Genomic DNA, 23675 nt, shown 5'->3' with positions numbered 1-23675 from the left:
TCCACCAGTCATCCTCAAAAAATGTTACAGGGGCTTCCCTGGTGGTCCAGTGGCTAAGAATCCACCTTGCAAGGCCAGGGATGTGGGTTTGATTCCTCGTCAGGGAACCTAAGATCCCACATGCTGCCAGAGCAGCTACTGAGCCCCCCCGTGCGGCAAAGAAGACCTGACACAAGCCAACAAAATACATAAGCTTTTAACAAATGTTAAAAATGGTAGCTATTCTTCAACTTGTTTTCTCTTGCATAATTATAAATGATATTATTATGCTTTGCTATTATTTCAATAGCAAAGCCTAAATGTGTTAGAAGAATGTGTGTATATGTATATTGGATTGGCCCAAAAGCTCAAGTTTTTCCGTGACACTATATAAAAACCCGAACAAATTTTTTTTGCCAATACACACACACACACACACACACATGTATATATATGTGTGTGTCTATATATGTATATATATAGTAGTTATTACTTATAATAATAAAATAAAGTTTACTTTAAATCCTCGGATGAAAACATGCCACCCTTGCATTGTAACAGTCCCGTTGAGTTCCATGGACTATGGAGGGCTGTTAATTTCAGAAATTATTTTGGTTAGTAACAGTTTTATTGTTTTTAATATTAGCACTTCCCCTTTGAGCACTCCACATGTGCTCCTGGGCAGTCCAAACCAAACAAGACCTGTGATTATTTAAAGAAGCCACTTTGATTCCCCAGTCCGCTCATCCTTTTCAGATACAAAAATAACACATTGTTTTATCTAGGAGTATAAGAATCCTTTTTCAAAGGAAATAAAAAGAGCAGACAGTTTCCTTCCTGGCTAATGCGAGAACCTCTTTCAATCTGTTAAACATAGCCACAGACACAACTTATTTGCCCTGCTTCACTTCCTAAACTCAACCTGACAAGATATAGGTCAGGGGGGAGGGTTTAAGTTGCATATATTAGGAAGCCAAATCTGCAGCTTGATGCACCTAATTCATAGCCAGCAGAGAGAGAAGTGATTTAGACTCCGGAAGCAAGAATCTCATTTCAGTGATGAAATTACTAAGCAGGTACCACCTTTAATTGTTCTGAACAGCATCCAAGGATCAAATTTTTATTCAATGAGCCCAGAGTACTTCAAGATACTGCGTCTAATTTGTAAGGCCCACGTAATATCAACTTTCAGAAATTCTTCCTATTCAAGATTATCTTCTTCTAGGGAGCTGAAACCTGTCTCCTTGAAATGTTGCCACCATCTCCCTCCCTTGGTTCTGGTTCTCTTTTCTGGAGTGTTAAAGAGGAAGGCCAGTGTCTCCTCTGTCTGATAATGCCTTAAATATTTGAAGAAAACAGTCATGTCACCCCCTCTCCCCAAGTTGACTCATTTTTAGACTAAACATCCTCCTTTCCTTGTGCTGTCTTATCATTACCCTATTAGGATATGGCTTCATCTGTTTATGCTTCTCTTAGAAATGGGTGTGGATATTTCAGGTGTGGTTTGATGATGGCCGATCAGGTAATTTCTCAGCAAACCATGATTTTTCAGCAGAGAGGCTAGATATAGCAGTCACTCTGAGAGCAGGAAAAAAGCTGCAAAAAGAGAGCAAAGCGGGAGGAAAGAAAACTATAAAAAGCAGACATAAGGACTCAAAAAAGCATGGCTGTTGGGGGCAATTATGGGTGAAAGTAAGAAGCCATATACAGAATAGCTGCAGCTACCTTGTAAATTATACCATTTCTCTAAGTGATATTGAAGATTGATGCTCCATGAGGAAAAAGAGGTCATGAATCAAAAGGACCAATTCCTCAGGGTGTGGGAGGATCAGTTCTGACCCCACCAAAAGGCTAAATGATTTGCATCAACTCTCCCCCTGAAATTATCTAAAACAACTGGGTTTAAAACAACAAGATTTTTCAAAAATCTTCATAAAAGTTTAAAACAATCTGACACAATGGGCCCAAATATGCATGAAAGTGGAAATGAAGTAGGGTTGAGTAGGATTGTGAAGGCATTTATACACTGAGGGTTTTTACAGAAACTTTTAGACAGCAGATTCAGTTTTGATGGCTTCCCAGAGTGTGGGGGACTGGAGACAAAACTCAGGGTCCTCACAGGGGATGGATATCTGGTAGAAAATCCTACTCGTAAGACTGGCATGCCAGAAAACAACCCCCCTCAGGGTAAAAGTGAAGTTACCTACCTCTAAATGAAAACTGACTGCATAAACAAAAATAATACTATGTGGCTATCAGCAGATGGGGTTAGCAGATGCAAACTATTACATGTAGAATGGGTAAACAACAAGGGCCTATTGTATAGCACAGGGGACTATATTCAACATTCTGTGATAAAGCATAATAGAAAGAATATGAAAAAGAATGTGTGTCTATGTAAAACTGAATCACTTTGCCGTATAGTAGGAATTAACACAACATTGTAAATCAACTGTGCTTCAACAGAATAAAATGTTTTGAAAAGTAACCAGTTCCTCAGAGAAGTCAATGGACTAGCCAATAGGAAATGTTGAGAATTATTTAGACTTTGTCACTGCCAAGGGTGATATGGATGTGGGAGGTCCAGAATTACTCACAACTCTCTGTCTTCTTTCCTGCCTCACTCATTTGGCCAATCCAACATCCTGCAAGGCTTCGTTCAGAGGTCAAGTCACTCTCCTTATGGTTTTCGGCCTCTATGAAGTCTGTTAGCCCTTGTGTGATGTTTACTACCAATTAGTCTTTCTATTTTACCTGTAGGAGGCGCTCAAAACATCTATTGATCTGGTTCTAGTGGTTTCATGTCCCCGTTAATCGCCTTTCAATGAGGTTTTCAAAGCACACGGAGGTTAGGGAGCATTTCTCTAAAGCCCATATCCTGCATGAAAGTGAAAATGTTAATCACACCGTCGTGTCCGACGCTCTGTGACCCCCTGGACTGTAGTCCGCTAGGCTCCTCTGTCCACGGGACTCTCCAGGCAAGAATACTGGAGTGGGTAGCCATTCCCTTCTCCAGGGGATCTTCCCGACCAGGGATCGAACCAGGTCTTCTGCATTGCAGGCAGATTATTTACCATCTGAGCCACCAGGGAAGCCCCCCATATCCTGCACAGTCCTGGGCAAATAGATAAGCTGTTGAGTTAACAGCTAGTTTAATTTGGCTCCTCTCTGTTGCCCTCAACAGGATAGTGATGTATTTCTTTTTTCAGACATTCAGTGATGGTTTTCTAAATAGGTTAATCTAACAAACATTTCTTAGGGGCTCTGGAATAAAAATGTGAATAGTAGGCAGTGATGAGCATTGCCTCAAATGTCCATGTCAAGCACTGTGGGAGCACGGGGTGGGGATGATGGTGAGACTGGAGGGCAGGTGTAGAGAAGGTGACATGAGAGTGAAAGTGAATTTTTAAAAATGAGTAGGATTACTGTATGGGCTTCTCTGGTGGCTCAGACAGTAAAGAATCCACCTGCAATGCGGGAGATGTGGGTTCGACCCCTGGGTGAAGAAGATCTCCTGGAGCAGGGAATGGCAACCCACTCCAGTATTCTTGCCTGAAGAATCCCATAGACAGAGGAGCCTGGCGGGCTATAGTCCATGGGGTCGCAAAAGAGTCAGACACGCTAAGCGACTTTCACTTCACTAGGATTACTATATATAAAATTGGTAAACACCAATCCCTGTGTAGCACAGGGATCTATACTCAGTATCTTATAATAACCTGTCATGGAAAAGAATCTGAAAAAGAATATGTATGTGTATATATATATATATATATATATATATATAACTGAATCAGTTTGCTGTATACTTGAAACTAACACAGTGTTGTGAATTAAGTGGACAGCAATAAAAATAAAGAATAAAAGCTGAGAATAGGATTGTCTGAAGGAGAGCAAGTGGGGAAGGGAGGCTGTTCAGACCAAAGGAGAATGATGTGTAAGTGCAGAGGACCAGGGGGATGGGGTGTGTTCTGGTTTAGCCCAGCTGAGGGGCTGGGGCGTGGGGAAGGGGATGAGAGCTGAGGCTGGAGGAGGACCTGGTGCACTGGGATGAGGAGAATGTGACCAGAAACCCCTGCAGGAATCTGAAGCAGGGGAGAAACATGTCAAAGATTAGTCGTTTAACACTACTCTCTATAAAGTAGATAACCAATAAGGACCTGCTGTATGGAATGGGGAACTCTGCTCCATACTCTGTAATGGCCTGTCTGGAAATAGAATCTAAGACAGAGTGAGTATGTGTAGATGTGGAACTGATTCACTCAGCTGTATATCTGAAACTAATGCACTGTAAATCAACTATACTCTAATAAAAATTTTTTTAAAAAGATGAGTCCTATAAAAAGATGACTCTAGACTTGGGCGTGGATTGGAGGAGGGCGAGAGGAGGGGGAATGCTGTCTGAGAGGGAAGGGATGACGTCTACAGATGACAGGGGTCAGCTCAGCTGCATGGCAGCTGATGTGGGCCGTTCAATAAAAATCACTTCCCGTTTCCTCAAGAGCAAATGATCCAGGTTGATAGAAACTTGGAGAGATGACCACATTGCCTGACTTTGCTGAAAAGCATGACATTTGTGGGAGGAGGAATCGGGGGAAGCCATCTAGAAGCGGGGAGACAGGACAACAAGGAGCAGGGCAGGGCTGGAGAAGTCCACGGGCTCAGTTACACCCTAAGGCCTTGCAGATATTCTCCCAGGGTGCTTTGGGAGAATGGAAACCTTCCTTCTGCAGTTTGCAAAGACCTAGATTCAATAAGTCCTGGACATGCTGCGTGTTCGTGGTGCAACTTTGGGCCAGTAATTTAACCTCTTCAAGTCTCCATCTTCTTATCTTTAGACTGAGCACAATACTTCTTTGGAGTCTCATGAAGTTAGTGGGATTCAGTCTGTCAAGTGTCTAGCTTGGGGCCTGCACATAAAGGTACTAAGTAAAAGTACTAAGTAAATACCAGTCTCCTATTAAGTGCTGGGGAGGGAATGCAAACAACTGGTTGACACAGCTCCTGCCTCAAAAAGTTTGTAATTCAGTAGCAAAGAGACATGTGCTCAGTTACTATCCGACGCTTCGTGACCCCATGGACCAGAGCCCACCAGGCTCCTCTGTCCATGGGATTCTCCAGGCAAGAATACTGGAGTGGGTCGCTGTGCCCTCTGACCCGGGGTTGGACCTGCATGTCCTGTATTGGCAGGTGGGTTCTTTACCTCTGAGCCACCAGGCAAGCCCCCAAAGAGAAGCATATCGATTCCTAACTAATCCCAAAAGGAAGAAGACAGTAAGTTCTGATTCAAGATCAAAGAAAAATAGTGTGGGCGGGGAGAGAAAAGGACATATATCTGACTCAGCTTTCATCCCGGAGGATATAACAGAGCAGAAATCATCTAAGCTGGCCCTAGAGAATAAGGAGGATTCACCTGAATCAGGGAGGCACCTGGACAGAAGACATCCCAGGCTGTGTTAACTCGGTGGACCCAGGCCATGCTTAGACTTCTGCTGTGAGTCAGGCTGACTGATGGCCAGAACCCTGGCTCATTAGCCCCCGATCCAGCCTGGGGCTCCACAGTGCCCCTGCTCCGGCCACAGCAGCAAGAGGGGTGACAGCAGACTTAGGCAGCTAGAAGAGTGGTGGTCACAGCCAACGGGTGGGGTAGGCTCAACCATGTCACGAAGCAATGGGGCTTCTAGGAAACTCAGAGCAGCCTGGCAGAAGAGGGGAAGGGTCAGGAAGCGGTCATCTACGAACTTGCGTAAATATCTCTGCTTCAGGCAAGGGCTTCTCCCAACCCATGAGAGCTCAGTATTGAGGATCAGGGAAAACCCCTCGCTCTCTGGGGGCACCCCCTTCTCAGATCTCCACCCCACCCTCCCTGATGCAGTCTGGGGTGCTTGTTAAAAGATCAATGAACAGTCCTTTACAGAAGGAGGTGTTAAAGAGAGAGGTACCCTTGATGCGTTATCTTTGCCGTGTGTGAGCAAATGAATTGATACTTTAAAACAAGGATGATTGGGGAGACAAATAGGACCATAACTGAAAGGGTGTGGGAAATGCTACCCTTGACTTTTTTCTGAAACTAAATTGGTGGTAGTTTCAGATTTTTCAGGAGACTCTCCAGGATCATTTCCTTGTAAGAGACTGGGATTGATGCGAATTTCCCTGGTGGTCTAGGGTTAGGATTCAATGCTTTAACGGCCATGGCCTGGGTTCAATCCCCGGTCAGGGAACTGAGATCTGGAAAGCCTCAAGGTGCAGCCAAAAAAGAAAAAAAGAGAAAAGAATGGGGATGATAAATTGTCAGTTACCATCTTTAAGCAGTGTAGTTTCCAGGGCAGAAAAGTTGATGAATTTTGCCTTCTCCCTTAGTTCCTCCTTCGGAAATTCTTACATACTCTGAAGTCTCCTGGGGAGCATTTGCAAATAGGCTACTGAACAACATGTGAAACCTCAGTGAGTCATAGATGTGTACACCTAAGAGGTGCCAATTTGAAGACTTTATGGTGCTGTAAATGTCATGCTTTTGGACAATTCTTGGCACTGGAGAATTAAAATCGAGGTCTAATCTCTTTTCTGAATGGAAGCCACGTGGCCAAAGCCCAGGCTAGGATGTGGCCTCTTTGGGTTTTGCTGCTCAGCAGAGCTGTTTGAGGAAGCCTGTGGAATAGTTTTCTTCATCGTGGTCTGCTTACCATGTGTGGCTTCTCTCTGATCATATATTGCAGCCTGTGCTGTGCTCAGTCGTGTCCAACTCTTTGTGACCCCATGGACTATAGCCAACCAGGGTCCTCTGTCCATGGGATTTTCCAGGCAAGACTACTGGAGTGGGTTGCCATGCCCTCCTCCAGGGGATCGTCCTGACCCAGGGATCGAACCTGGGTCTCTTGCATTGCAGTGGGGTTCTTTACCATTGCACCGCCTGGGAAACCCAGTTTGCAGCCTATTTCGGGTTAAAAACAGGCTTATGACAATGTGGGGAAGAGTCAGTGTATGTGTAACTCGAGGGGATTGGGAAAAGAATGAATAATTTCCAGCATGCCTTTTTTTTTTTTTTTTCTTTTTCTGTCTATGCCTGGCTTCTGTCTTCTTGGATTTCTTTCTCACAGGCATGGCCACTCTGGCCATTCTCTGGGGGTCAATGTCACAGCTCTGGCATCGACAGGCTCTCCCATCTTCCAGGGTCTACTTTCCCCTGGAGTCTATGTTCCGACAGTGGCCTCTCTCCAGGGTGGCCGGCCTGTGTCCTCCCCCTCGGCCTTGCGGGGAGGGACCAGACAGCCCAGCCCAGTGGGATGGGGAGGGGAGAAGGAAGTCGGGGGAAGGACCGACTGGAAGGACAGCGGGGGACCAGGAGGTGGCAAGTTCACCAAACGGGGAAGCAGGTGTGTGGGCAGCTGTTTACCTTGCACAGTGAGGTGGGCTGAGCTCTCTGCCGAGCCCTTCAGGTTGCTGGCTTTGCAGTGATACACGCCTTCATCCTCTTCCGTGACTCTCTCGATAAACAGCGTGCTGCTTCCCGGTCCTAAAATAATTCCTGGGGAGTGAGAGATGTTTACATTAGTGGGCCTGGATGACAGAGAAAACAGCCACGTGTGTGACACAACCCTCTTCCTATTGTTATGCCTTCGGCCGAGGAAATCCGAGCTCTGCTTCACCTGGGCCAGCGCCGCTGGTTTGGTCTTGTCCAGGCTGTCTCATGGCACCTTCTGGAGCTCTGAGCCTCCACTTTGGAGATGCGGGTCTGACCCAGGCCAGAGAGAAAGGTGGGGTAGCTGCCTGTACCTTGGAAGAGCACATGTCAAGGAAATGTGTGTGTGTGTTACTTGCTCAGTCGTGTCCAACTCTATGCAACCCTATGGACTGTAGCCCATCAGGCTCCTCTGTCCATGGGATTTCCCAGGCAAGAATGCTGGAGTGGGTTGCCATGTCCTCCTCCAGGGGATCTTTCCGACCCAGGGATTGAACCCAGGGCTCCCTCATTGCAGGCAGCTTCTTTACTCCTAGTGCCACCTGGGAAGCCCCAAAGAGGGAGTATACCTAATAATAATAATAATAATAATAATGATAATAATAATAATAGCAACTGTTCAGTTGCTCAGTCATGTCTGACTCTTTGCAACCCCATGAACTGCAGCAAGCCAGGCTCCTCCGTCATTCACTATCTCCTAGAGTTTGCTCAGATTCACATCCATTGAGTCGGTGATTCTAACTATCTCATCCTCTGCCACCTTTTCCCCCTTTTGACTGATAACAACCACCATTTCCTCAATGTCTGCTGTGTGCCAAGCAAGAGTGAGACCCCATTCCTGTCTTTTTTTTAATTGGAGGATAACTGGCTTACAGTGTTGTGTTGGTTTCTTCCCTCCATCAGCGTGAATCAGCTCTAAGTATACACACATCCACTCCCTTCTGGGCCTCCCTCCCAATCCGAATGCCTGTCTTGACAATCATCCTGTAAGGGTTATTGTCTCCTTCTTACAAACATGGACCCTGAGCTTTGGGGAGGTTAAGGAACTCAACCGAGAGCGTGCAGTCGGACGGAAGGCACATTTGTGGCGCAGGGGTCAAAGGCAGGCCTGTTTCGCTGGTCACGGTGGTGAAGAGCGTGGGCTGGGCTTTGATCGAGGCCTTACCACCTGCAGCTGTGTCCCTTTAGGCCAGTTACTTCACCTGTTTCCGTGTCCTTCGCCTAAGATGACAGTGAAAGCAGTTCCCACTCGATAATGGAAACATGGATAGCAAGTGCCCAGCACACAGTAGGTGCTCAGGAAATGCAGGTTGAAGCGTTACTGTGGAGCCGGTGTGAGGGAGGGGGATCCAGCTTCCAGACCCAGTTGCTTCAGTACCAAGTACTGTCACCATGTGTTTGAGTACTGACTGCTTAGTCTGAGGCTGAGACTTGATGGTGGGAAGCGGCAGGCTAAGGCGTGGTGTCTGCTGAGGGACAGCTAACTCATACCAAACACAACACACAGTCACACACTCTCTCTCTCAGACACACACACGCACACACCAGCAAACAGAAAATGTTTGAGTGAGAATAAATACACATAGCATGGCAGAGCCAATCAAATGTGAAGTCTGGGCAGGGGGAAGCTCATTAAGAGGCAAGTCAGGGAAGGCAGCATGGAGGCGGTGGGCTTTGGGTTAAGGTCTAAACCATTATCAGAGGTGATGGGAGAAAGAGGGGCATTGAGAAGAGGCAGGACCCTGGAATGAACATGTACCGAGTGCTGGTTCCGGAATAAATTGTGCCTGACCAGACCAGAGGCTGTATTTTGTTAGCTGAAATAGTTTGTATTCTCCTGATTATAAAAAAAATAAAATTTGATACAGAAAACTTGAGAAATATATTGGAAAGCATAAAGAATGTAAAAATACAAACAAACCTATGGTCTCACTCCCAGTCAAGTGTCCTTTAGGTTTTTTTTTTTTTTGCCATACCAAGCAGTATGTGGGATCCTTATTCCCCAACCAGGGATTGAACCTGTGCCCCCTGCATTGGGAGCACAGAGTCTTAACCACTGGACCACCAGGAAGTCCCCCTTTAGTCTTTTTAAAGTGGCCTTTCTACACAGCTTGTTCATTGACATAATATTTTAATCTTGAGCTTCCCAGATGGCACTAGTGGTCAAGGACCCATTTGCCAATGCAGGAAATGCAAGAGACATGGGTTCGATCCCTGGGTGGGGAAGATCCCCTGGGTTAGGGAATGGCAACCCATTCCAGTATTCTTGCCTGGAAAATTCCATGGACAGAGGAGCCTGGCAGGTTATAGGGCCAGTCCACGGAGTCACAAAAGAATCAGACACGACTTAGCATCTAAACAACGACAAGGTACCAGACACTAGTCTACGTGCTGGTAGTACAATGATAAGCAGGGCAAATCAGTCCTTGCCTGCACAGGTCTTCAGCTATACTTTGGGAGAAGTACAAAGAATGTCATTTCAAGTGGCCATAAAGTTTCTGAAGAAAATGAGCCAGGTTAAGGAGGGTCACAGGTTAAGGAGGGTGAGGAAGCTATCTTAGGTGGGCTGTTTGAGGAAGTGACGTTTGAGCAGAGACCAGAGAGGTGGGTTAGAGTGAACCAGGTGAAGACATGGAAAGGGGCATTTCAGGGACAGGAAGTAACAAATCGAAAGCCCGTGGGGGCAGGAAGGAGCTTGTTTAGGGAAAGACACAGTGGCTTTGTTTTTTTTCCTACAATTAAGTAATTTAATTTTTAATTTAAGTAATGTTTAATTATAAGTAATTATTTGGGTTGCGCTGGCTCTTCGTTGCCCTACGCAGGCTCTCTCTAGTTGCAGGGAGCGGGGGCTGCTCTTAGTCAGAGTGCGTGGCCGTCTCACTGCGGTGGTTCTCTTGTTTCAGAGGGCGGGCTCTAGGATGCTCAGGCTTCAGTAGCTGTAGTGCACAGGCTTAGCTGCTCCACGGCCTGTGAGATCGTCCCAGACCAGGTATCGAACCCATGTCCCCCGCATTGGCAGGCAGATTTGTATCCACTGTAGCACCAGGGGAAATGCCTGGAGTAACTGTTTGTTGGAAGTGGTAGAAATTGGTGGTATTGGGGATCTTTGTGAAGGCTTGCTTATGGGTTAGCATGTGGTACATGAAATACCAAGTCATAAATGTGTGACTTCAAGGGTGATGGTTTGAACAACCGTGAGGGAAGTGGTACCTTTCCTGTGGGGGAGCAGGTTTGAGGGGGAAAAATCAAGAGTTCTGTCTTAGGGGAGCGCGGCACATCCCAAAGGAGGTTTCACTGGGGCCCAGGGAAGAGGTCAGGGATATTGTTGTTCAGTCGCTCAGTTGTGTCCAACTCTGCTACCGCCTGCAGCACGCCAGGCTTCCCTGTCCTTCACTGTCTCCCGGGGTTTGCTCAGATTCTTGTCCATTGAGTCGGTGAGGCCATCCAACCATCTCATCCTCTGTCGCCCCCTTCTCCTCCTGCCTTCAATCTTTGCCAGCATCAGGGAGGTCAGGGTTAGAGCCGGCTAAGTGGAATCAACATTTGGGAAGCAGGGACAGTCAGGGGAATGGAAACTAAGCTCATGAGAAGTGAGTCCGGCCGGTCTGAAGCCTGAACCCCAGGAATTAGGGGAAGAGGAAGCAGCAGAGGCTTAGAAGTACCCCGGGAGGTTGCAAGAAAAGCAGGAGAGCGTGAGTCCTAGATCTGAAGGGCTCACAGAGGAGAACAGGGATCTGCTGCATTCAGAGCAGCTGGGAAACTAGGGAGACAAAGATGGGAGATAATGAACTGCTGGATTTGACAATGAGCTGCTTCAGTGACGTCTGGGGCAGAAGCGTGATGACTTAGAGAACAGGAGGTGATGGAGGAGAGATGGGGGTGGAGGGTAACTTTTCATGGCGGGTGTTGGAGACCTACACGAGGTCAAGGAGTGAGCTCTTGTTTGAAATGTGAAATTTTATAGCATGTTCATGTGCTGATAGGAATAATCTGGGAGGGAAGGAAGGAGGGAGAAAAAGATACTGAGGGAGAAAGAGGAGAGAGGAGGACCCAGAAGGAACAATACCAGGAGAAGTGAGAGGGGATGGAAATCAGCGACCAAACTGACCTTGGGCAGGAATCCGGAGAGCTCAGGATGGACAGGTAGATCCGACAATTTGGTGATACATTTTCTCAGTAAACAAGAGGTACTCATCGGTTGAAATTGAGGAGGAGGAAGGAAATTTGGAAGTTTAAAGCAAGAGAAGAAGGTGTGAAATAGGGTGCTGGCAGAGAAAGAAAAGAAATCCAGTTGTGAAATGCTGTTAAGGTTTTCCTAATGCTTATACAGTTCTAAACACTGACCCCTCGATGTGTGTAACTTATTGGTTGGTATTAGGTTATATCTAATCACTCATGACTATAAACAATAGTGCAAGGACACCTTTAAGCATAAAGTTTTTTTTTTTTTCTTTTCAGATTATTTCCTTAGGATAGATTTTCAGAAACAGATCTATTAGGTCAAAAGCTCTTGATTCATATAATCAAGCTGCCTTCCCAAAACATTATTCCAGTTAACACTTGGGCCAGCAGAAGGTGAGAGACAATTTTATCACTTTTCTGCCAGGACTGAGCAGAAGCATCTAAAAGATACAAAACACACAACTTTGTTGGTTTGGTAGAGAAAAAACGAGAGTTGTCTTAATCTGTGTGTGTGTTTTGGAACATTCTATCATGTCTTCCTCAGCTGTTTTTATTTTCATAGCACCTGTTTTGAGTCGTCGACTGGGAAGGTGAGTTCAGATGAAGGAGAGCTTTGAAATCCTGGCTGAGGAGTTCTCATTCATTGGAGAAGGAGAGGGTCACAAAGGCTTTTGAGGGAAATGACATGAGAGCCGTGTTTAAGGAAGTTTAGTCTAGAAGGAGAATGCAGGATGGACTGGAATGAGGAAAAAGTGGTATCTGGAAGTCCAGCTCACCAAGTGGTCATTCAGGCAAGGAATGATGAGGCTCCGAGTCTGGATGGTGGGAAAGGAAGTGGAGGGGAAGAAATGGAAGCAGACACTTTGCAGAAACAAGCCACAGGGATTGGTGCTTTACTGGATCCAGGAATAGACCAGGGATGAATCCAAGGTGGTTCTGGAAAAAAAAAACAGAGCTTTCCCCTGTAACCTTGGCTAGATCACTGAGTCCCTTTGGGGCCGTTTCCCCACCTGTGAAACAAACAAACAGAAAAACTATCTGCTGTACCTACTCCATTGTATTTGCTATGAGAATCAATACAAATAATTTAAGTGAAAGCTTTGAAAAGTAAGGTATGGTGTAAGGGATGATCCCAGAAAGAGAAAGCGTGGCTGGACGGTGGGTGGTCAGGGCAACGGACGTCAGGAAGAGCAGCGACCTGGTTACCCACGATCGTCTCCACTGCAGCTGACCTGCATCCCAACCAAGTTCCTATCACTCTGATCCCAAATTAAGGCTCACGGCATGATCAAATAAAGCCAGAGGACTTGGACTGCACCCAAGGAGGCAGATGTGTAATTGGAGAGGTGAGAGGATGGAGCCAGAGATGCTGATGAGCTGACATCATCTGGCCCAGGTCCCTCTTCCACCACGTGGAGGAGAGGAGAAGGGGCGAGAGAGTGTCCAAAGTCAACAAGCACTGCTCCTCTTTCTGGCTTGGCCGCACAGTGCAGGACCTGGACGTGTGACCATCAGGCTCTGAAGCTTCATCGCGCTGTTCTCCTCCTCTGCTCTCCCTTATTTTCCTTCTCACAAAAATAGGCCAGTTACTCCCCTCATTCTTTTCCCCCATTCCTCCAATCTTCTGCCCATACTTGACTATAGTTGTCTTACCTAGTTTCCTGAACGCCTTAACCTGTTCCTACCTTTATACAACCTATTCTCTGTGATACAGGCTCTGTTCTGCTGTGGAGCTCACCTTTTAACGAGGGCTCCCCTTTAAGTTTTTCATTGTGATTAACTTCAAAGATTTTAAAAGTGCAGGAAAAACATAACCCCTGTGCTCACCATTAAGATAACCAGATGTCAAAAAAAAAAAAGATAACCAGATGTCAACATTTTTCCACCTTTGCTTTATATAAATGAAGTTTGTAGATGCTTTCTCCCTCTCTCCAAAGGTACCACTATCCTAAAGTTGGTGCATCTCAGTTTCATGCAGGTTTTGGGCTTTGTCCACATAAATGTCTTATCTCTATAGACTATAATATTGTATTGTGGTTTTAAAAATTCCAAATAAATTGTATGATATAGTACATACCCTTTTATAACTTGGATATTTTTCTATTCTACAATGTTTTAATATTTATCTTTGTTGATACATGCAGATGCAGTTAAGTTTTAACTGATGTATAATATTCCATTGTATCAAAAAGCCACAGATTAAAAAAAAATTCACTTCTCTACTGTGGGGTAGTTTTCACTCTTGATTTTTACCAAGAAGGCAAAAATGCACAGATGACATAGCTATGTGTACAGTGTTATACTATATCTCCTTGTCCTGGGTTGTAGAGTATACCCATTTTTGACACTATCAATTATTACAAAATTGTCTTTGAAAATATACCAATTTACACTTTAACCAGCAACGAGCAAGCACTCCCCTTTCCCATTTACTTACCAATACTTGGTGTTTTCAGGTGTCTTTAATTGGCAATATTTTGGGTGTAAACATCTTGATATGGGTTTAATCTGTATCTCCCTGATTACTTGTTGGGTGGAATATCTCTTTTCAGTTTGGTTGGCCATTTGGGCTGCTTTTCCTGTGAATTACCAGTTCATGTCCTTTGCACATTTTCCTCTTACCCTATGTATCTTGTCCTCAACGATTTTAGGCTTTTTTATATGTTTTGGATACTGAACCCTTGTTGGTTCAATCTGTTACACGTCTTCTCCATTCTATGAGCCGTCTTCTAAACTTTGTTTATGGTGGATTTTTAATACAAAGACTTTTAAAATCCTAAGGCAGTCAAATGTATCAACCTTTCCATTATCCTTTGTGCTTTTTGTTACTTCTTAAAGAACTATTTCCTATTCTGATATCATAAAGCATTTCCCTTATATACTTTTCTCCCCTCAAAATCTGTCTCAACAGATTGCTTTTCCTCATTTAGGTCTTTAATACATCTAGATTTCCTTTTGAAGGGAGTATGTATATTGTGTGAGATAAGGACCTAACTTTTACTGTATAAATAGCCAATTATGCCAGCACGGCTTATAGAATAATCTGTTCTTTTCTCACAGAATTGAGACGTGAGCTCTGTCAGATACTGTTTCCACATATTCGTTCTTCTGTTTTTAGGCTCCACAATGCCCTATCTATCCTACACAAGTGAATCCATGATTAACTTAGGATTGCTTGATAACACTTCCTAATATTCGGTATGAGTTGATGCCTTTTTCAAAATTGTCTTGGCCCTTTTACACTACAACACAGATTTCAGGTTTAGCTTGTCAAATTCTTTGTCAGTGCTTTGTAAAAAGCACTGTTGGAACGTTGATGGGAATTTCTCTGAATTTATGTAATTCAGTACATTGGGGGAAACTGTCCTATTTATTTTTAGGCTGAAACAAATGAAACTGTCAATATTTTGACCTATAAAAATGGCTCACAAGTGGTTCAGCTTACTAATAAATGTCCCCATCTAAGAATACCAAATATCTCTGTGGTACTTAGGTCTTCTTTTACATCATTCGATAGCTTTAGGATCTTCTCTTTAAATATATTGCCTTTCAGTTATATTCTCCTAGATAAAGTTATAATTTTCGTTATTATGCAAAATGGCATTGGGTTCCTTGAAGAATCACTTTATCTGGATACTCTCTTTCCCCTCTGGGTGTCCATGAACAAGGAGAACTCAGAAACATGATGCTGCACTATGTTTTCCTGAGATAATTTAACTGTAGGCCTGCTTCTTTCTAGATGGACTGCTTAAATAAATTCCAACCACAAAAATCATGATAATTCCCATGAAAACTTACAACTTATCATTGTCAAAACTCTGTTCTTCATCCATCAAAGTTCAAATGACATTTCCTCCATGAAGCATCCTGTGATCACCTGTCAGAGGTGCTGATTTGTATCTGATGGAATTTTATGCCCTTTGCGTTGCATATTTTTGAATTGACTTTGTACCTATTATGTGTGCATTTTTCAAAGGTAAGGAATAAGTTTTACCCATTTTCCTTTTCTCTGCTGCTGCTAAGTCGCTTCAGTCGTGTCCGACTCTGTGTGACCCCATAGACGGCAGCCCACCAGGCTCCCCCGTCCCTGGGATTCTCCAGGTAAGAACACTGGAGTGGGTTGCCATTTCCTTCTCCAATGCATGAAAGTGAAAAGTGAAAGTGAAGTCGCTCAGTGGTGTCCAACTCTTAGCGACCCCATGGAATGCAGCCTACCAGGCTCCTCCATCCATGGGATTATCCAGGCAAGAGTACTGGAGTGGGGTGCCATTGCCTTCTCCGTTCCTTTTCTCTAGAATATAACAAAATGTCTGACTGATGGTAGGGAATGAAAGTTACGCTTAATAAAATAAAAAGTAATTTTTATTATGATAGTCTTGGCTTGCCAACTAAATGATAAAAGTTTTGAGGTTGGTATATGATAAATTTTCCATAAATGGTAGCTAGGATGATGTATCCAATTCTAGGCACCTAGTAAATAATCACACCTTTAGCTTGGTCATTCTTAAAGAAATTCATGGGCTTCCCTCATAGCTCAGTTGGTAAAGAATCCTCCTGCAATGCAGAAGACCCTGGTTTGATTCCTGGGTCAGGAAGATCCCCTAGAGAAGGGATAGGCTACCCACTCCAGTATTTTTGGGCTTCCCTTGTGGCTCAGCTGGCAAAGTGTCCGCCTGCAATGTGGGAGACCTGGCTTCAATCCCTGGGTTGGGAAGATCCCCTGGAGAAGGGATAGGCTACCCACTCCAGTATTCTGTCCTGGAGAATTCCATGGACTGAATATAGTGACCCACAAAGAGTCGGACACAACTGAGCGACTTTCACAGGAATTCATTAACTAGAGCTGTATCTGAAATAAGGATCAGAAGAGCAGAAATATAGTTTCAGGATGGTTAAAGGTGTCCCAAGAAAACTAGATGTCTGATTGATTTCCCACAAATACCACAAAGGAGATACTATATATCTAGTCAAACTTTGGGGGTTTGAAAAATTATACCTGGGGAAGAGAAATTCAAGTTTAGTAAATTTCAAAGGCTGACAAAATTCAGACATGAAGGATGATGGCTCATTAAGTAGCACTAAAAAGATGAATGGTTCCAATGTTTTCAAATGTTCACCATGCGACTTCTTCCTTCATTGACAATTTGACTCTAAGATCAAGCCTTGTGGTGAAGCCTTTACAGATGTAAGAAAAAAAAAGTTAGTGAAGCATGGAATAATCTGAGACATGGTGAAATGCAGCCTTATAGTAATGTGCTAAGTTGGAAGAGAGTTGTGAAATGTTGAAAACGTATAGTCTAAAGGCAATCTGATGGGCAATGTGATCCATGGTGAGACTCTTTGGTCTATAGCCTTGAAAAAGATAAAGAAGAGAAGCTTTTAGAAAAGAATTAGATTAAGGACAGTGATGGGGGAAAAAAAAAAAAAGCTGTATAATATTCTTCTTCATGCAACCACTGAATAAGGGAAAAGCCATCCACAAAGGTTCTTTCATTTGGGATAATGGCTATTGCTTCACTAGTTTGACTTTCCGAAGTGGATTATGATAACAGAATACTTTTTAAAAGCTCTTAAGAAATTGTAAACCAGATGCATTGAAGGGGTTATGATTGAAGTGAGCACCTTGAAACTGTGCCCAAAACACATGTATTTCTAAACACGTTTAAGTGAAAAGCACTTTCTTCCCCTGCTCTTTCACTAAATTTTACTATTGTTCCGATGAAGTATTTCAAGATGCTTTGGGCACATAAAAAAAGGTGTCAAGTGGTGCTAACTCTGTGGTTATGAACTGTAAAACCTTAGCTATTCACTATGTATGTCTGTAAATTATAAACACTGACACGTGTGTGCCCACACATGTAACACACACCCCCCTTGTCCCTGCCCCAACAAATTGTTATGGTGTGTTCAGATTTGCCATAGTCCCTTCCACGTGGTTGGAGGAATTTATACGGTAGGATACAGACATTCACTTAAAGTGGCCTCTCTGTAGGTAGTATAGTAACATTTCTATGACTATTTTCAGGCAAGAAATAGTATTGCATTACATAAAGGGTTAAAGGCAAGAAGGTATTTTTCCATCAGTAGAAGAATAGCTAAATAAATTATGGGAACACATACCATATTATAGGGCATAGCTGCTTAAAAAATTAGGCAGATGATATGTACATAGAAAGATCTCCAAAATAAATTGTGATAAAAGCAAGTCATAACACAAAACACAGAGTGTGAGCTCAACTCAGATTTATCTTAGAGATGTTGGCTTTTCCCAGATCACCTACTGTAATCCATTACCTTATTTTGTTCCCCACAGCAGTTACTACTGTCTGATTGTATGCTATATGCCTATAGTTTTGTTAGATTTATTACCTGTACTTTTTCATTTGGATATAAATTCAAGGTCCCTGTTTTGTTTCTAGCACCTCATGTATTCCTGGTACAGGGCTGGCTCTGTACAGCTGTGAATGAATGAGTGAATCCCAGCTATCATTTGCCCCGTGAATATCTATGCCCCATATTTGCATGGGCTTCCCTGGCGGCTCAGTGGTAAAGAACCCGCCTGCCAACGCAGGAGACATAAGAGACGCAGGTTCGATCCCTGGGTCGGGAAGATCCCCTGGAGAAGGGCATGGCGACCCACTCCAGTATTCTTGCCTGGAGAATCCTATGGATAGAGGAGTCTGGTGGGCCACAGTCCATGCGGTCACAAAGAGTCAGACACAACTAAAGCGACTTAGCACCCGTGGATACATATTCGCATAAATGCACATATATAAATAAAGAAATGGAAAAATCTGACAAAATACACACCAAACAGTTATCATGGGTTAATTCCCCCAAGAGACAATTTTATAGTGTATTCTATTTTGGTATTATGTGATCATTTACAATTAAAAAGTATTCATGTACTATTAGTTAAAATAAATAACAGTAATTTTTTATTACAAAAATGAAATGGTGTAGGTCTCTACCATCAGCAAAGAACCACTGAAAGAAAGTTTAAAAGCTATTTGGATCCAAATACTTGTACATTTGCAAACCTTTATGATACTGACTATGGACAGGATGATGAAATATTTTTGAAGCAAGTAAAGCAGATTTATGCTTCCCCACAATTTACAATTAAAAAAAAAATTCTTTTGGCCAGGCTGCGTGGCATATGGGATCTTGGTTCCCCAGCCAGGGATTGACCTGGCGTTCCCTGCAGTGGAAGTGCTGGACCACAAGGGAAGTCCCCAAAATTTACAAATTTGGATTAAAGCAATAAAAGGACAAACCAAAACTTATTCCATCAGGAGACTGGTCCCTACAGAGGGAGGGGGAGATGGGGGGGGGGTTGTGTGTGTGTGTCTGTGTGTTAAGGTTGAGGCATGACTTATAGTATGTTTTCTGTCTGTGAGTTTTCATGATAGTTGAATTATGACTGAGTTGAATGAGATGGCTACTTATACTAATATACAATTTTATTGTGTAAGATGTCTTAGTAGCAGATTATGTGAAAACCAAGTTCTGATTGAGTGTGGGTGGAGGAGGAATGAACTTCTCTGACTTGGCTTTTTCAGCAGCGATTTCGTCCTACTGAGCTCACAGATTAGATGATCCGAGAATGTATCTGTTGGCATATTTTCCTTAATTGTGCTGGGTAGAGTGCTGACCCCCACTGCATCGCCGGGTGTCACTTTAGGTCCTGGTCAAGCTGTTTCAAGTTCCTCCTTGGGAGAAGGAGGCATTTCCATGCAAATACTGGACTTGTGAGGTAGAAAGGCCTCATCTCACTAGTTTGCCAAGAGATGGAGGAGTAAACTTAAGCCAGGTAGTATCTGAGTTTTCCTTCTGTATAATCACCTAGGCTTCTGTGTAAGCGGGAAAATGTGGATGGGGGAAGGAGACCCCCTTCTACTCCAGGAGCTCAGACTGGGGCTCTTGGAGTTGGTGACCCTGGACAAGGCACAGTCCCCTCCCGGTCTCTGGGAGAATGTGTCCTCCCCAACCCCCATCCATCTTTCTTTCTCTCTTCTTTGTTTTTCTTACTTCCCCTTCCTTTTTCTCTGCTACTGGTCTCTCAAACATCGCTTGCTCTCCAGACAAAGCAAGCTGTCAGTTGTGGCCATGCTCAAAGTACAGTTCCTTGCGTCCCAAGAGGTCACAGAGAGAATCAAAAGAGAAGGTTAATTCATAGTGGGAAGGGAAGAGTTTTACTGGTATGAGGTTTCCATTTGAGGTGCTGCAGAAGTTCTGAAATGAGATAGTGATGGTTGTACAAGCTTGTGAATATACTTACTGCCACTGAACTTGGCACTTTTAAAGGAAAAAGTAAAATTTTTGTTACATGTATTTCGCCACATTTTTTTTTTTTAAGGGAGAGATTGTTCTAAAGTGAGGCTCACATTTGCAAGTTTTTTCCCATTTCTTACATTGCCAATTTTTCACTTGAACATTCAAGAGGACTTCAAAAGAGGCACCCAACCAAAGGTGAACAACTATCAGGGGCCTCTCGTTCACACGAGTGAGTCTGTGCCGGCTCGTGTGTGAGTGCTCGGCTGGGTCTTGCTGTGGCCGAGAGCTGTCAGGACACTTTTCTGGTCTGAATGCGGCTGAGGATATGGGCTGAAAGAGGCATCCAAGTCGTCTTCCTTGGGCCAAGCATTAGGATATGACATGATGCTAGGTAGATACATGAAGAGCTAAATACGGTGGAACTCGAGGATAAAGAGAGAGATTTGAGGGTGTCAGGACTGAGTCTCCATAATAACTCCTATTGATTTCCAGTTCAAAACAGGACTCTACTCACAGGTCATGTTACTTTTCTTGATGTAAACCCTACAGCTCCACTGCCACACATGTGTCCGTCTCACTGAAGCAGCCGAACGTGAGCTAGTAATTGGCAGGAAGCAATTCTCCACTTTTTCATCAGCTTAGAGCTGTGGTTGGAGTTGGACATCCTCTCTTCTCTAGGGTTTTCGGTTGTAGCTCTGGACTCTGGCAGTGCCAGCCAACCAAATATCTTCTCTGCTGTTACCCCCAACTCTACTCCTTTCACCTTCTAAATGCCAGTTTATCCTTAGGAAAGAGCTGAGCCTCAGTTCTCTGCCACATTAGGGATGTCCTTTAAGCTTATATTGTTGTCAGAGATACAACTAAAGCAAACCCTGAGAAGATTCTAGCAGAAGAGCTCTTCTCGGAGAAGAGCTACTGGGGTGTCTGCTAATAGGGCTTGGCCCTTCTCTGACTGGGTACCTGGACCCCCTTACCTTAGAGACACTGATGGAAGAGGAAGGGATGACGTAAATGGCTGCTTCATCAATCACGTGAACTGACTGACTAGCTCAGGCCAGGTGACAGAGCCTACTCACTACCCACTCACTGCCTTCCGTGTGCCTGAGCAGCGTGGCCTCATTTCTTTCCTGCAGTGCTTCTTAACCTATTTTGCACCATAAGGGTACATTTCCACAAGGAAGAAAAGGCAATTACTCTATAAGTTTTGTAGAAGGTTAATAGACATTTCGGAATTTTATTGTTCTAGGAAATCAAGCAAAAATAGCTTGAGAGTGACAGTCAGTTTATCATCCCCAGGCATCAGCGTCCTCATTCATCTTTCTCCTCTACTTTTCCTCAGCATCTCTCCCAGATCTATGAAAACCACTTTACGCTTCAGGTGTAATTCTGTCCCCTGGGTACGAGGACAGTCGGTCACCTTGACTTGAATAATCACTTACAGGTACAGAGATTTGCATCAGTGACACTGTGATGATAGATCATTAGATAAATGATAACTCTAGAGACCAAGATCTCACTTAGGAAGGAATATTGATCAGTGATTCCTCTTCCAGCCTCTGTCCATTCAAGATGGAATTTATTCTCCCTAAACTCTTTGTAACAAAGGTCTGTCTAGTCAAAGCTATGGTTTTTCCAGTAGACATGTATGGATGTGAGAGTTGGACTATAAAGAAAGCTGAGTGCCAAAGAATTAATGCTTTTGAACTGTGGTGTTGGAGAAGATTCTTGAGAGTCCCTTGGACTGCAAGGAGATCCAACTAGTCCATCCTAAAGGAAATCAGTCCTGAATATTCATCGGAAGGACTGATACTGAAGCTCCAATACTTTGGCACCTGATGCGAAGAACTGACTCATTTGAAAAGACCCTGATGATGGCAATGATTGAAGGTGGGAGGAAAAGGGGATGACAGAGGTTGAGATGGTTGGATGGCATCACTGACTCAATGGACATGAGTTTGAGTAAGCGCCGGGAGTTGGTGATGGACAGGGAAGTCTGGCGTGCTGCAGTTGATGGGGTTGCAGAGTTGGACATGACTGAGCGGCTGAACTGAACTGAAAGTCTTTGTGGTTTGAACCCTATTGCTTTAATCTTAAAATATTCTGAAAATGCCTTGCCATCCTAGAGATTTTGATGATGGTTTCTTGGGCTTTACTAACAGCATCACAGGTCACTATCACTTTCTGTTCTCTGAAATATTTTTAGAGAAGAGTGTACTTTTTTCAGCATTTCATGGCTCTTGTCAGGAACCCCACTTTCTCTGCGCCCCCATTTGGGAGGTGGCTCTTGCTTACACCGGTGTAGCCCTAAGCTGGACCTGCCTCCTGCCACCTCTGCTTTGCAAACCGACCTTGATTCCTTACTGTGTCACTCCGAAGCCCCAGGCCAGCAGCCCCTCTTCTTGGGCTTTCTTGGCTCTCACAGCATGAAACATCTTAGAACCTCACTGGAGAATCTGGGAAGAGCGTGAGCTAGAAAGGGAAATTTCTGATCATTTGGGGTAACTGCCAGTCCTGTCAGCAGGCGGGTAGAGGGGTCACCAGGACACTCTGGGGAACCAGGAGTTCTCCAAGGTGACTTTGTAACGTTGTTCCAAGTTTGGGTGCAAACTCTAGACATGGTGGGCCTAGCAGAAGAATGTTTCTTAAAGGGGCTTCCCTGTCTGTAGACTGCTAAGAATCGAAGCGTACTCAAAAGAGCCACTGCCAAAGAGAACGTGTCTCCAACTGAGGGCTCTCGTGGTGATGCTCTGGTGCTGGTCCTATCACAGGACATTTTTCTTTCATGTCTGGTCCTTTATTTTATACTCACTTTAGCAGCTCCATTCTGTGGTCACCTGTCCCTTCAAAGCAAATATGCCTCAAATTGCCTCCTTTCAACACTTTGTACCCTACCATCCCTCCTAATTGTTCCCAATTGCTTCTTGACTTGGGTCTAGTTTGGAGGTTCTCCTTCCTTTATCATATATTTTCTCTTATTTCCTCTTTCTCTCTCTTCCATTCTGTGTATTCCACTAAAAACGGATGATTGAGAACCTGCTGTACGCTCAGCATTAGGAATTAAAATGAAAATATTTTAATTAAAAGCATAAAGGATGTATTTTTTTTCAGTTATCTATCATATTAAAGATCTTTTAATCCTGTGATGGAGCCACATTTTCTACTTGTTTCATTTAATAGTTTACCTTATTCCAGTTTTTAAACTCATTAACTCTGGTGCCTATAGACCTATGTTAGTGAGTTAGGACACACATGGTGGTTGCTGCTTGAAGAAGTTGTATTCGCTCAAATGCACTGTTATATTAGATATGTGCTTATTCAGATTTTCATTTTCTTGTTCAGTGCTGTATTCACAGAGCTTAGCACAGCACCAGACACAAACCAGAGCCTTAATGACGTTTATTATGTGAGTAAAAAGACTGTAAGGCTGATACAGAATGAATTTTGAACTTTTTGAGATTTAAAAGTAACTGGATTTTGGTTCAAAAGAATTTTTAATTTTATATATGCCATGTCCACTTAAAAAAATGCTTCAAATGGTTTTAATATACTTTACATTAAAAAATAAGTTTTAAAAATTCAGTGAAGTTTTTAGGAAGCTTAAACTCTAAGAGTTGGAAATGAGAAAATCTTCCTTGTTTTCAATGCCTGCAAGGTCATTTAAAACTAGTGTCTGTCTATTTTCTTCTGAGTGATGGAAACTAGCGTTTAGCTCCACATCACTATCTGTATCCAGGGTCTGGGTGTCAGGATTGCTCTTCTGGTTTAAACTCGGTCTGCT

The 23675-nt window shown here is 43.7% G+C and overlaps 1 protein-coding gene across 1 annotated transcript in view; it reads right to left on the bottom strand.

The window, feature by feature from the left end:
* Positions 1-23675, bottom strand: part of FLT1 (fms related receptor tyrosine kinase 1) — a 198930-nt gene that overhangs the window by 52722 nt on the left and 122533 nt on the right. The window contains exon 15 of the mRNA XM_065901622.1: positions 7373-7504. Within this exon, the coding sequence (XP_065757694.1) occupies positions 7373-7504 (132 nt within the window). The remainder of the gene's footprint in view (positions 1-7372; positions 7505-23675) is intronic.

Source organism: Muntiacus reevesi, chromosome 11 (assembly GCF_963930625.1).
Source record: "Muntiacus reevesi chromosome 11, mMunRee1.1, whole genome shotgun sequence".
NCBI lineage: Eukaryota > Metazoa > Chordata > Mammalia > Artiodactyla > Cervidae > Muntiacus > Muntiacus reevesi.
Note: the sequence above shows the minus strand (reverse complement) of the source record. Positions and strands in the feature narration are given on the sequence as shown.